This window comes from Rhizoctonia solani, chromosome 4, assembly GCF_016906535.1.
Source record: "Rhizoctonia solani chromosome 4, complete sequence".
Lineage (NCBI taxonomy): Eukaryota > Fungi > Basidiomycota > Agaricomycetes > Cantharellales > Ceratobasidiaceae > Rhizoctonia > Rhizoctonia solani.
The window spans coordinates 116,423-128,841 of NC_057373.1; the positions used below are offsets into that span (position 1 = coordinate 116,423).

Below are 12,419 nucleotides of genomic sequence, written 5' to 3' on the forward strand. Positions count from 1 at the left end.
ACTGAAATGAGCAACAATGTAAGATATTTCAGGCTAATTCATGCGTAAATTCGGCACTACATGCAGGGTTACAATTATCACGAATCTTGGGTAATATATAAAGGAAAAAAAAAAAAAAACAAAGAAACGAGGAAACGTCTAGAAAAACCCTATGCATGCAAAATCCGGGATTCAGCAGGTAGGACGTGCCAGAAATAGAATATTATCAAAAACTCACCTCAGTAGTCCTCATCGCTCAATCGCCCGCCGTCGTCAGACTCCTCCAGCAGGCGCAGTGGCGATTCGCTTCTACAGGAGCGCTTCTTACTCCCCAAGGTTCCACCCGCTTGCCGCTGGTTCTCCTCGATTGCCGCAACTGTTTGGGCCTCAGCAGCCGCTGCTGCAGCACCGCGAGTGCGTAGGTTGTACCGCGAGCGCGAGGTGCTGGGATCGCCGCACGAACGGCGAGCGCGAGGCCCACGACGCCGGGAGGTTGGGGGCTGGTCTGCGGGGGGATGGATAGGCTCCGAGTCGGGAGGCGGGTGCAAGAGCCGGAGTGTAGGTAGCTCCGGGGGGTGTTCACGCTGGAGCCGAGGGGAAGCTGGTGGCGGGGGCGATTGCTGGGGAGGGTTTTGAGGTTGGGGCGCCTCATGCTCTGGCCCTGGCTCTGGTTGAGGCAGAGGGGTTGGTTCTCGCAGGGGGGATGCTGCAAGGAAGAGGGGAGAGGGCGGTGGGGGTGACTTCAGGGTCAGCTGTGGAGACGGAGTCTCCAAAGGTGGAGGTGGAGGGGGACCATGACCTTGAGCACTGTCCTCCGCTTGTGCACCAAATGGAGGCGATATTTAGTAATCAATGTGAATGTGTCATTCAATTGACCTACCTTTGACATTCGAGTGTCTCTGCTTCATGCGTTTCGTCTTGTAGCATCGATGGTTGTTGAACTTTGCCTGGACGAGCCACTCGGTGCCCCACCCGTTTTGAAAGACTCCGAGCTCGGGAGCCTCCTTGAGAATCTGACCCCCAGTCAACCATAGGGTCAAGTTTTCACGTAATGAATATAACACGTACCAATGCGTACAAGATACCAAGCTTGGTCTTGTCCTGATTCGACCACGAGTTACCATAGTCTAACCCAACCCGCGTCATAAGCTCACGTATGATGTTCTATAAGTTTAAAGAGAGTAAATAGTATATTGAACCGGGGGAAGACACATCTTCCACACTTACGCTTATCTCCAGCCAACGAGCCAGGTTGCCACCGAGTCCGGCATCGTTTTGTATGTCGCCAATGTTCGCACTGGTCTTAGACTTCGGGAGCGGCACAAAACGGCGGGGAGCTGGGTCGTCAGAAGGCGATGGGTGAGTATGCGATGGCGGGCAAGTGGGGGGGATAGTCGAGGGCAGGTTCCCCAAGGGAAACAGGAGCAGCGCTGGAGGGACGAGGAACGCTACTTCGAGAGCGCGAACCAGACGCTCCCGGGGTGGCACCGTGGGTAAGCTGGTCATTACGTCCAAAAATTGCTCGCAAATGCGCGAGTTCTTGAGACATTGCCTCATTGGCACCTAATAATTAATTAGCAGCGTAATCTATTGGTCTGGCGTGAATATATATTAGATATACGCACGACACATGGCAGCCCAATCGTTCTCAGATGGCTCCCGAGAACCCAAACCAGCGTCGTTGCCGGTCTCGTCATCGTCATCGTCTCCGTTGTCGTCAGAAGGTGGCCAATCAATGGCCTGGAGAGTGTCGAAGGGGTCTGGGGCGTTACGGGTGGTACGCTGCTCAGCGCGGCGCGCCCTCTTGACGTTGTGTCTCGCGATCGAGCGTTCTAGGGCTCGACGGCGCGAATCCTGGTTGTTGGAGGCCCTGCCCTTGCCCTTCCATGGAGATGGAGCCATTGGAGTTGGAGGGATAGTCAAAATAGTCAAGGGTAGGAGGTCGGGTTGCCGAGTGTAGTTGTAAAATAATCAAATTATTAGCAGTTTTTCGTTCGCGTAGTGCTGGCTACCGGGGGTTCAGATCAAGAGGGACTTGATGTGCAAAGGCGTTGGGCGGCCAAAAAGGGGCTGTATAAATACCTCGAGACCGAGGCATTGTGGTGGTGGTGGCTTACTAGGATTTCGCTTGCGAATTCTACTTATGCTCACTTGGTAATTGTGTTTCATCCTTATCCGACTCGGAGCTCCACCGGTGTTCACCTTGCCCCGGTCAGCCGCGCCATACACAGCCAATTACCAATCAGTACGTTTCTCCTTGGTTATTTACTTTTTGGGCTTAATATGTATCTATATTAGGTACGTGTCTCTTATTTGTCATATCAATGCTTCGCGATCTTCAACCTGATCGACACCAATCAAACAGGCTCCTTCTCTCAGTCACCGACATGCCCGATACCCCCCTACTTAAGTTGCTCACTTATATTCTGCTTGTTATGTTTCTATCCGTTGTTTACTTAACTGCGACGCGTGTGTTTTTGGCTTGCTGCTTGCACGTTAAACCCGTCCCCTTGCCGCCGTTATATTATTGGCATTTTCTGTTGTTTGCGTGGATGGAGAAGCAAAGCCAAGGAAACTGAAGTCGATGAGGTACGTAGCCTTTTGCGGTTTATTGAAAGTAGGTCACTAACTATTTTTGTTGTCCGGTGGTCCCGTAGTTGCGGTTGTGGGGCGCACACGCCTCCGCACTCGCGTAATTTCTGGGTCTATTCGCTTATTCCCCAATTTGATGCACAGCACCTTCACGCCACAAAAGCCGCGTAATGTGGCCAGTAGGTAAGTTTCTGGTTTATTTCTTGCGGTATAAGTTCTCACAATGTACGTTGTAGTTATAGATTGCTCAACCAACTTTGAACACACTCTTTGCGGTTTGTTTTCACTATCCTCGTTGGATTAACACAAGTTTACATTTTCTTTTTGCTCTTGTAAGTCCTTTTTTTGTATCGTCGTGTTCTTGCAACTGACTCTGCTCAGTACAATGGCTGGGACTCGATGGAGGTGCCCCGAATGTCACGAAATGCGGGCGCCCAAGACCTATCGGCGACACCAAAAGTATGGTTGCCCATCTCTTCGGAGAAGGGCCTCGAAACTTCGCACCGCGGCCGAGGCAACACTCACCAGGCTACGACGACTTGGGTTGGTTGCCCGCTCCCCACCACCACATTGCCCATCGCCACACTTTAACCGACGACACCCTCCCAATGTCCCGCCTCCCCCTGCATTTTGCGAACTCCTTCAATCACCTGCACTGCCCGTTGTTGATCACGCAATGGGAGAACCTGGGTTTGACCCCAACTTCCGATTCGTCACCCCTGGGGCTGGCCCTGGGCCCTCCAGTCGAGAGCAGTCCCCTCGATTTGCCCCATACAACCCCGCTGAGGAGGAGGAGGAGGAGGAGGAGGAGGACCCACTGGCCGCCTTACCTTGGATGCACGGCATTGCGCCACACGACTACTACGAGTTAATTGTACAGGAGGAGTTGTTACGCAAAGGGGGTAAGTAATTGATTTTTTCTTCGATATTAATGCTAATAAATCCAATTCAGGTTTACGGCTACCAGATTACCACCGACTGACGGTCCAGGCATTCAACTACAAGGTTGATACCGACATCAGTGGGCGCGCGTACAGCAAACTGCCGCGCGCTTTCCCCGACCACCTCGCCAACTTGCCCATGGAACCCAAGCTTCAGAGGCAGATAGACAAGATATCAGCCTTTGGTGCGAGGGCAATCCACTGCTGCATCAACTCATGCATCGCATACACTGGTGTATACCAGCGGCTTGAGTTGTGCCCATGGTGTGGTGAAGCACGGTACACAGCACACCGCAAGAACCCTGTTCGCCGTGTCCCGCGGCGAACTTTCCACTACCTCCCCCTTATCCCACGTCTGATAAACCTTTTCCGCAGCCCTCCTATGGCCGAGTTGCTCCAATATCGATCGCGGCGGCGGCCCGAACCCAACACCCTCTCCGACATCTTTGATGGCCGCTATTACCTTCAACTCCTTCAGGAGTTTGTATATTTGGGTGGTACACGACTGGGTCATCGATTCTTCTCAAGCAATACCGACATGACCCTTGGGCTCTCTACTGATGGCGTAGGCCCCTTCAAGACGCGGAAGCAGCAATGCTGGCCACTAATCATTATCAATTATAACCTCCCACCCTCAATTCGAACGCGTCTTGAGAACATTTTGTGTCTTGGCGTGATTCCCGGCCCACGGACCCCAAAGGAACTTGACACATTCCTCGAGCCTTTCATCGATGAGCTTGAGGAACTTGCACGTGGAGTGCCAGCATTTAATGCAGCCAATCGTCATCCCTTTGTGCTCCGTGCCTACCTCATTGCTGCGTTTGGTGATATGCCTGCAGTTGCCAAAATGATGGAGATGAAAGGTCCCAATGGCAAACTGCCCTGTCGAGCCTGTAAGATTCGCGGCGTACGTGCCAGACATGGGCCACACCCAAATACAAACTACATCCCCCTCTCACGACCATTCGATGACGAACCACATGCCACCCGACGCTATGATCCGCAGAACCTCCCCCTTCGAACACACACTGAATACCTTGAGGAAGCAATGTGGGTGGAGGAGGCTCAAAATGATGCTGAAGAGGGTCGGCGGTCCTTACGAACAGGCATCAATGGACTTGCCCCCCTTGCACGGGTGCCCGGCCTCTCATTCCCAGTCTCGTTTCCCCACGACTTTATGCACTTAATTTTTGAAAATATTATTCCCACTCTCTTTGACTTGTGGACGCGAAGCGGAAACTTTGAGGCATTTGGATCAGGGACTGAAGAATATCTGCTGCACCCAGACGTATGGACAACAATTGCTGAGGCCTGCCCTCTAGCCGGCAACAACATCCCATACACGTTTGGCTGTCGCGTACCCGATCCAAAGAAAAAGCGTGCTGAACTTACTGCCGAAGCTCGGTTACTACTTGCCACTATGCTTGGTCCTGTGCTCCTGCGAGGCCGCTTTGTCCATCAAAAGTATTATCGGCATTTTATTGAACTTGTCCGCCTCATTAATATGTGTATTGACTTTGAGATCACACCCAACGACATAGTTACCATTCGTGAAGGATTTGCAAAATGGGTGAAAGACTACGAAAAGTAAGTTGATTTAATATGTACTTGATTTTGCCGGTGTAGCTAACATGTGTATTGGTGTATAGATACTACTACATGAATGATCAAGCCCGCCTTTCTGCTTGTACCCTCCCACTCCACGCCCTCCTTCACATTGCCAACGACATTGAGGCCATGGGTCCTGTCTGGGCATACTGGGCCTTCCCAATGGAGCGCTTTTGTGGTGCACTTACACGTGCAAGCATGAGCCGCCGTTTCCCATACTCTAGCATCAACCGTCGTGTCCTCCAGCTTGCCCAGTTATCACAAATTAAGTTGGTATATGGGCTTACAGAAGAACTTGAGCTTGATGAACGTCAGGAGAATATCAGGCATGGAGTCCAGTATGATCACTACCCTGACCTTGTCTTTATCAACCCATCAAAAACACTCCCCCTTCAACGCTCGTTACAGCTCAAGATTGCTAAATACCTTGGCCCTGTAATAGGTATCCCTGTAGAAGACATGTCCAATGCACTAGCAAACCGGCCCTTGAAGGTGTGGGGTAGGATGCAGCGACTGGACAAGTCACTGGCTGAGGCTGTTGTTGGTGGTGACGTTATTCGGGGGGCTATGGTTGTGCCCAGTAATAAAACAATGCGCGATGCATCACATGTTTGGGTAAGTAGCATTTGGACTTGCAAGGCAATTGCTTACCCTACCTCTAACTTAGTTTCACTCAAAAATGTCTCGTTGGCGCTGGGACCGGCCTCATGCAGTTGAGTTCCCCAATGAGATACTCAGCTATGGTCAAACCGGGATGTTTGTTGTCATTGAGGCTGACTTAATTGCAAGCTTAAATGTGCCAAACCCCTGTACCCAAGTTCTTGCTGTGATTATGGCTTTCCCTCACCTGCGGTACCATAATGATGCTGACCTTGTGGAGTACCGGCTCTCATCTGGCAACTATGCTGGTGCTGAGGTTGTTGATGCCACTAAAATTGACTGTCTCATTGGTCGTATAACAACTGAGCACCAGGGCTCATTTGTTGTTGAACGTACATCTGTTGTTGGCCAAGTGGATATGCTTGATGTGACGGTTGAGATTGATTGACCATTTACACAATGGCAAGTCTATTTCATGTTCTATGATACTGATTCGGATTTTGGAATGTTCTCTTTACGTCCTTATTTGTATCATAACATACTTAAAAAAGTCGCAAACTTGATTCATACTAACTTTCAATACGTGTTTAAATTGGCGATTTTTGGGATTTCAGTCAGCCTTGGATCTCAGTATTTCATGTGCTGACTTTCAGTACGTACTGAATTTCAGTTTAAGGATCAATCCCTGGTAGATAGTGCTGGTTGAAAATCATCCTTAAATTCCGGATGAGGACATCATACAGAGATAATGAAGTGCACATGAAGCCCATTCTAAGAATCGTATTTTACAGTGACGACTTCTGGCCATATTCGGTCATGCGTAGGCGACATGGGTGCATACCAAAGAGTCAAGGTTAACTGGAATTCATCAGGACAAATCGCCAATCGTATGCAAATATTTTCCGTTAAAGACTTGGAGCCAGTCGAGGCCTTCAACGCTCTGAAAAAGCTCCGACAAGAGAGTATTGGGAGAGAAGAGCTGGAATCAGATCAGGTTCTCGTTAGAGCTGCCAAAACATCAGGTATGACCGCGATTCAGAGCTCAGCGTACCAATATCGACTCATATTTTCAGGCGGACGACTGGCACATTTAAACCGGTTGGCCCGATCGAGGGATATTAATCATACAGTACAGAATTTAAAGAACAATGAAAAATCCTGGCTATTGTCAAACTTTGGGTTGATTCCCGACTGTGATGATGATGTCGAAGAAGAGGTGCGTGGTATATTCATCAAAGTTTGGAGCAGTATAAGAAATGTGATTTCTAGGCAAAATGGGCAAGCTGCACGTGGTTATTGCTTCAAGAGTTCGTACGTCGCCGGGTTGAGATGGAGAAACGACTTGATCTCGAAAGCTCTGAGAGTGGAGGCCCCGCCAACGTTGATCATATACCCGTTCCAAGTATCCCGTATTTCGAATGCCGACGAATCATGACACGGGGAGACTTTTTAGCTCGTACGTCCAGAATGTATCCGGGAGATATGCCTCACAACTTTGGTTCTATAGGGTTAGACCAGATGAATATTATCTCCATTGATGTCAGTACACCCCAAACCTCCTTTTTACATGGCTCAAGACTTTCTGAATAGGTACATTACCAAGTTCGGCTAGACTCTATGCTCACACTTGAAGCGGCCCGCGAAGTCGTGTCCGAACCTGAATTTGAGCCTATGCTAAAAGGCGTACTCACTCGCGTGGATGAGCTTGAAAGCTTGGGGAGGACCCGCGAGCTCACGGTAAGGTTGATCACTAATGCATAAGAATTTCTTTGACTTGATATCCTATGGTAGTTCAAGGATGTTAAACCTGGAGATCGTATCAAAGTGGTGATAGATAAAACTGGTAGAATTGATAAATGACGGTAAACATAGAACTAGTCTCGTTGCAACTTCGGAGTAGCGTTTCCATCTCGATCTATCACCGTGACTGTATTAATATGAACCACTGAATAATCCATCCGAGTACCTATACATGCGTTGCAATAGTGTTGGAATTTCGATATCTCACATACACCAGACCAATTACCTGTTACGGATTTGGTATGCCATATACGGATGGTCGCGTGTCTTTTCTCTCCTTAGTTTTGCGCGAAAGTAGTACGTGCTAAGATGCGCTTGTTCAGCTCCCCTAGTCACCTTAAAAAGAAGCTATTACTGCATTGCCAAAACAAAAATCGTAAGGTGAGTGGTAAGCCGTAACCCAACATGAATTCAGTCTGACATCAACTACTGAATTAATCCTGGGGCGTGAAACACTGAGAATATACTTAGAACAACGTTGCATGGGATAAGGCACGAAATTTAGATATATAATATATGAAGGGGATGAACGCCATATTGGATAAATCATATCGTCCGGTCGACTGAGATCAGAGAACGTGCACGTTTACTGAAATTAGTTAGTAATAAGTAGCAAACTTATTCACAAAAAAGACTAAAGTAAGAGTATTTGACAATCTGACTCGTTAATCGCACGTGTAGCGTGTAGGTCGTTAAATATAGCATTTCACACCTTTGTCATCACCGTGACCAAAATGCTCATTATATTTGATACTACCATCATGTGTAACTACCTATGACGCACCCAATGTATCTCTAGAGAACGTGACAGGTCACATATGGGAACATAACAATACTTTTAAAGCGCATACACACGCACTTTGTGACCGACCCGTTGGAGGGTATCGATACGTTGATTTACCAACGTTTGCAATTGAAACTAGTCTGGTAAACCTTTGGTTGTTTTTGGGTGCCTGCACGGAATCATAATACCTGGGAGGGTAGTAAATAAACTGTATGTTTTGTCTGGTGAGGCGTTACGTTGGCGCTGGTGTTACCCTTGAGCAAATCTCACTAAGTCTAAATTTGGGTTCTAACGCGGTACGGGCATCGAGGTCCACCGCAACCAGGGGAAGTGTTTGAGAACATCACGTGGACAACTGGTAGTTCCAGATCCCAACACAAAGCTCGGCATGAACAGTCTCTCACTCGACTCGTACCCCATCACCTGGATTTTGATGATACTACAATATCAATGTCCTACTTGGTAAAAGATAGCGCTAGCTGTCCTCAGTGTAGAAATAGGTAAGGCAGTTTATTCCGGTTGTCTTAGTTGTGTTTTCACATCGACTAGCACAAATGCCGAGTGTCGGTGCGTTCAACTGGATAGTAAAAGCATGAAAACACTTGAGATAGGAAAGAACAATTCGCGGTTGGGACATATAGAATCATCGCGTGATTGTGAAGATAATTCTGAATCCCCAATTCAACACTCTGCAACCTTTTATAGTGATGCTTCGCCCATTCAATCGGTAAGCTCGGCGATCGCGATCGGGCTATTGAAGCTGATTTGATTCATGGACCCACTCAAAACCACCAACAACCTTGCCCAGACGGGAAACTCCGTAGGTTCCTTGATACTCCTACCCGATTATACATACTCGGATTTTCATAATTCTTATCAACTGCCTCTTCGACAAATAGTTGCTCGACAACTCCCAACTCCGGCCTCTGACTGCCATCACTTTATTGCATCTCAAGAACATGCCGCTGGGAAGGACTTGTCCTCTGGGAGATCGGACTGTCTAGAATCACTGTTGAGCCTTGCCCATCCGGGCGATCAGTCCTATCAACAAAACGTTAGGATGCCTCGGAGTACTGGGCGAATGCGAATGCTACCGGGGCTGGAAGATAATGGTTCCGAGGATCTTGATAACCTGGGAAATGTATACAATGTGCTGGCTAGCTCCTTGCCACTGGATCGAACCGTCGAGAGCAACGGGTTGCCGTTCATTTTACAGGCGCGTAGGTAACTTTTCCTTTATGTGATCCTTCGAGATCTTATTTTCACAGACGCCAGATGGATGTCACACTTTCTGTTCGAGTCCGTACGAATCGCGCACTTGGCCAAAGACTATATTATTGAGAACTACAAGAGTGGAGAGGTATCTCGACGGAAAATGAACTTGCTGGCTAGTAATGCTTATGCGATCACTGGCTCGACGGAATACGATCTAGCCAACGTTCCGTCGTTTTTCATGATTCAATCGTGCGTCTTAATAACCTTAGCTGAAGCTGCTTCACGAGTTCAAGCTTCCCGGGAATTGGATGAGCAGTATGCTCTTGAAGCAATGCAGAACACGTACGAGGTTAGTTTCCAACTATCTCAGCAGTCCATCAACTTATCATCCTAATGCAAGTTAATCTCTTCATTATGTAAAGTGGGATCCTTATCATATGTTTCAAGCATTATGCAACTTGCAGCACCAGTTTTCCGTCGGGCTTGTCCAGACTCTTTGGAGGGATTAATAAACTTACCCAGCCTCTTGACAACTCTAAATCTACCTCTTCAGTATTACGCCACATTCGATATTATACTTGGTGTATTGACCTGCCGACCTACATTCTTCCGCTACGATGTGGAATTCACTCCTCAAGCACCCGAAACTTTATTTACTCTGGAAAATGGACCTGGTTTACGGTGGCTATATGGAATTCCCAATCGATTAATATTTACGTTTGCGAAGATGAGTGCTTTACTCGAAGACTTTGGGCCATGCATTGGGACGGAAATCGTAGACAAATTGGAACGAGAGATACGGGATATAGTACCGATTATAGTCCCTTCGACCGAGCCTGCTATTGCTATAGGACAGATGGCGGTACAGGAATGTTGGTGTCTTGCAGCATTGATTTATTTGTATATGGTAAGTACACTAAACGACGGTAGCATTTCTACTGACATTCCGGAAAGGGTCTATGCGGATCCCTTACTTTTGATTCTCAAGTAACAAAAGCACGAAGGCAGTTTTTAAAGATCCTACCGCAAGTTAGACCAAGGCGGAGCCCAGATGTGTTCTTGATATTTCCCTTGGTTATCGTAAGTACAGAACTTCCCTGAATGACAATCTATTGATTGTTCACATAGCTTGGGGTCGCCACACACGACCTAAAAGAACAAGACATAATTCGAAGACGAATGCTCGGGGTTCCAGAATGTGTTCGCCTCGGCACAATGGGGAACGACTTCATACGGGTATTGGATAGTGTATGGCAAACACCTCGTCAAGGAGTATGGAGCGACCTTCGACGGGCATGTTGGCAGGTCCTAGGTGTATAAGTATTGTAATTTTCTTCCTAGTTTCGCTCTGCTATCCTGCTTTGTGTTCTTAGATCATCGTACGCATATATTTTCTTATAGATTGATCAGGAGTCCGGCTCAAGAATGAGATATTCTTTAATGAACATTAAAATGAATTAATTTATTGGGAACTAATCAGGAGTTTGAAATAGCTAGGCTCCTCAAAACATACATGCTTTGGCGTCTTGGAAAGCGCCCTTTGGTTGTTATTCTTGTTGGAGCAGTGCCGGCGCCCATTGCCATAGGACAAACAATATTTAGAAATCTTGGGTGGTGTGAAGGCCAGTAGACATACTGACCCATTCTTGGTTATTCTTGTCATCGGTCTGCCTCAGTCCGCCAACTTATTCACTATTTACCATTTTATTTAGCTCTGTATGACAACCAGCTTGAATCACGCAAATCAGCATTTCTCAGCGAACTTTGAGGGCTTTACAGAATGCCTGGGATAAGGAAGAATAGTCAATAATATCATGAAGGTGCTGACTACCGACGTCGGTTGGTGGGAAGCCAACTGGATGGTCCGATGCGTGCTAGAGAGTTATGGGAGCGTGGGCCCAGAAAGCAACCTATTTGACTTGTAACGCAGTTTATTGGTATTTTGACTCCGTTCTTGCTATAATTTGTACTGATTTTGGTTATGATCGTTCATTTTTCTCGAGTAAGTTGAATTGTAATCATCGAGCGACAAGCATTACCCTTCACTAGCACGTAGCTATGACCAGCTGGTTCTTATATTTACGTATGAGATTCCGTCGATCCTTTCCACTGAAGAACTTCTGTCTCTTTTTTTTTCTCTTTTTTTTCTCGTCTATGGTATGAAACAAGAGTCGAGTGTGCACCTCACCTCTTTAATTCGCTCGCATTTCAGAAAGCGACAACAAATTCAAATGAACATCAGACATATTTGCTAGCTATATGAGATAGTATTATTGAACTCCCATTCGATAGTCAGCTGGGGTGGGGGGTAAGTGAATATACCCGATGACAGTAATTGCGGGTGTGGGTATTGGAGAAACAAGCTCCTCGACGTCTTATTGGACAATTCGAAGAAACGGGAAGGGGGAGGGAGCATTCACAATTAAGCATCATCTGAATCGGTATTGCGCCTGGCCTCGTGTTTGCCTGTATGCTCCGATCCACAACTCCATACGCCCAGAAAGAAACTATGTCCTTAGTTAAGCCTCTTTAGACTTCGGCGGCGTTTTCCTGTTAGAAACCCCCACATTGTGCACATCGATCGATCAGCATCGCAGACATGGGGTTGGGGAGGGGGGTATGTGGTATGCTACAGCCCCTTTTAATTATATTTTTGATGAGTGAGACACCTCCGGGAGATGTGGAGAATGTCTGAAGAAGCGCCATGCCTTATATATGGGCGCACACGACTAATACTTCAACTACCATGGCTCGGGTACTCATGAAGGCTCAGTCTATACATTATTCCTCGGCGAAGATTCCTACCCAACAAAGTTGATTCTTGGCACAACGACGGCGGCAGTGTTGGTCTCTTAACCGATCAAAGTAAGCTACGCCTGCGCCATCCATCTTGCTTAGAA

The 12,419-nt window shown here is 47.5% G+C and overlaps 4 protein-coding genes across 4 annotated transcripts; 3 read left to right on the forward strand and 1 right to left on the reverse strand.

Annotated features, from left to right (window-relative positions):
- Positions 1-218: 218 nt before the first annotated feature.
- Positions 219-1,881, reverse strand: RhiXN_00032 (uncharacterized protein; the record flags this gene model as incomplete). Its single annotated transcript, XM_043319851.1, has 6 exons — positions 219-796; positions 860-992; positions 1,048-1,143; positions 1,207-1,409; positions 1,447-1,542; positions 1,605-1,881. The coding sequence occupies 6 exons, from the start codon at positions 1,879-1,881 to the stop codon at positions 219-221; spliced, it is 1,383 nt and encodes a 460-aa protein (XP_043178863.1).
- A 1,075-nt stretch (positions 1,882-2,956) lies between these two features.
- RhiXN_00033 (Transposase family tnp2) lies at positions 2,957-6,168 on the forward strand (the record flags this gene model as incomplete). Its single annotated transcript, XM_043319852.1, has 4 exons — positions 2,957-3,473; positions 3,524-5,099; positions 5,162-5,735; positions 5,788-6,168. The coding sequence occupies 4 exons, from the start codon at positions 2,957-2,959 to the stop codon at positions 6,166-6,168; spliced, it is 3,048 nt and encodes a 1,015-aa protein (XP_043178864.1).
- A 381-nt stretch (positions 6,169-6,549) lies between these two features.
- On the forward strand, positions 6,550-7,580 carry RhiXN_00034 (uncharacterized protein; the record flags this gene model as incomplete). The annotated part of the gene is made up of 6 exons (XM_043319853.1): positions 6,550-6,742; positions 6,794-6,936; positions 6,990-7,176; positions 7,228-7,259; positions 7,311-7,457; positions 7,512-7,580. The coding sequence occupies 6 exons, from the start codon at positions 6,550-6,552 to the stop codon at positions 7,578-7,580; spliced, it is 771 nt and encodes a 256-aa protein (XP_043178865.1).
- A 1,496-nt stretch (positions 7,581-9,076) lies between these two features.
- RhiXN_00035 (Fungal specific transcription factor domain) lies at positions 9,077-10,839 on the forward strand (the record flags this gene model as incomplete). The annotated part of the gene is made up of 5 exons (XM_043319854.1): positions 9,077-9,524; positions 9,573-9,868; positions 10,073-10,426; positions 10,474-10,599; positions 10,648-10,839. The coding sequence occupies 5 exons, from the start codon at positions 9,077-9,079 to the stop codon at positions 10,837-10,839; spliced, it is 1,416 nt and encodes a 471-aa protein (XP_043178866.1).
- Between the last annotated feature and the right edge of the window lie 1,580 nt (positions 10,840-12,419).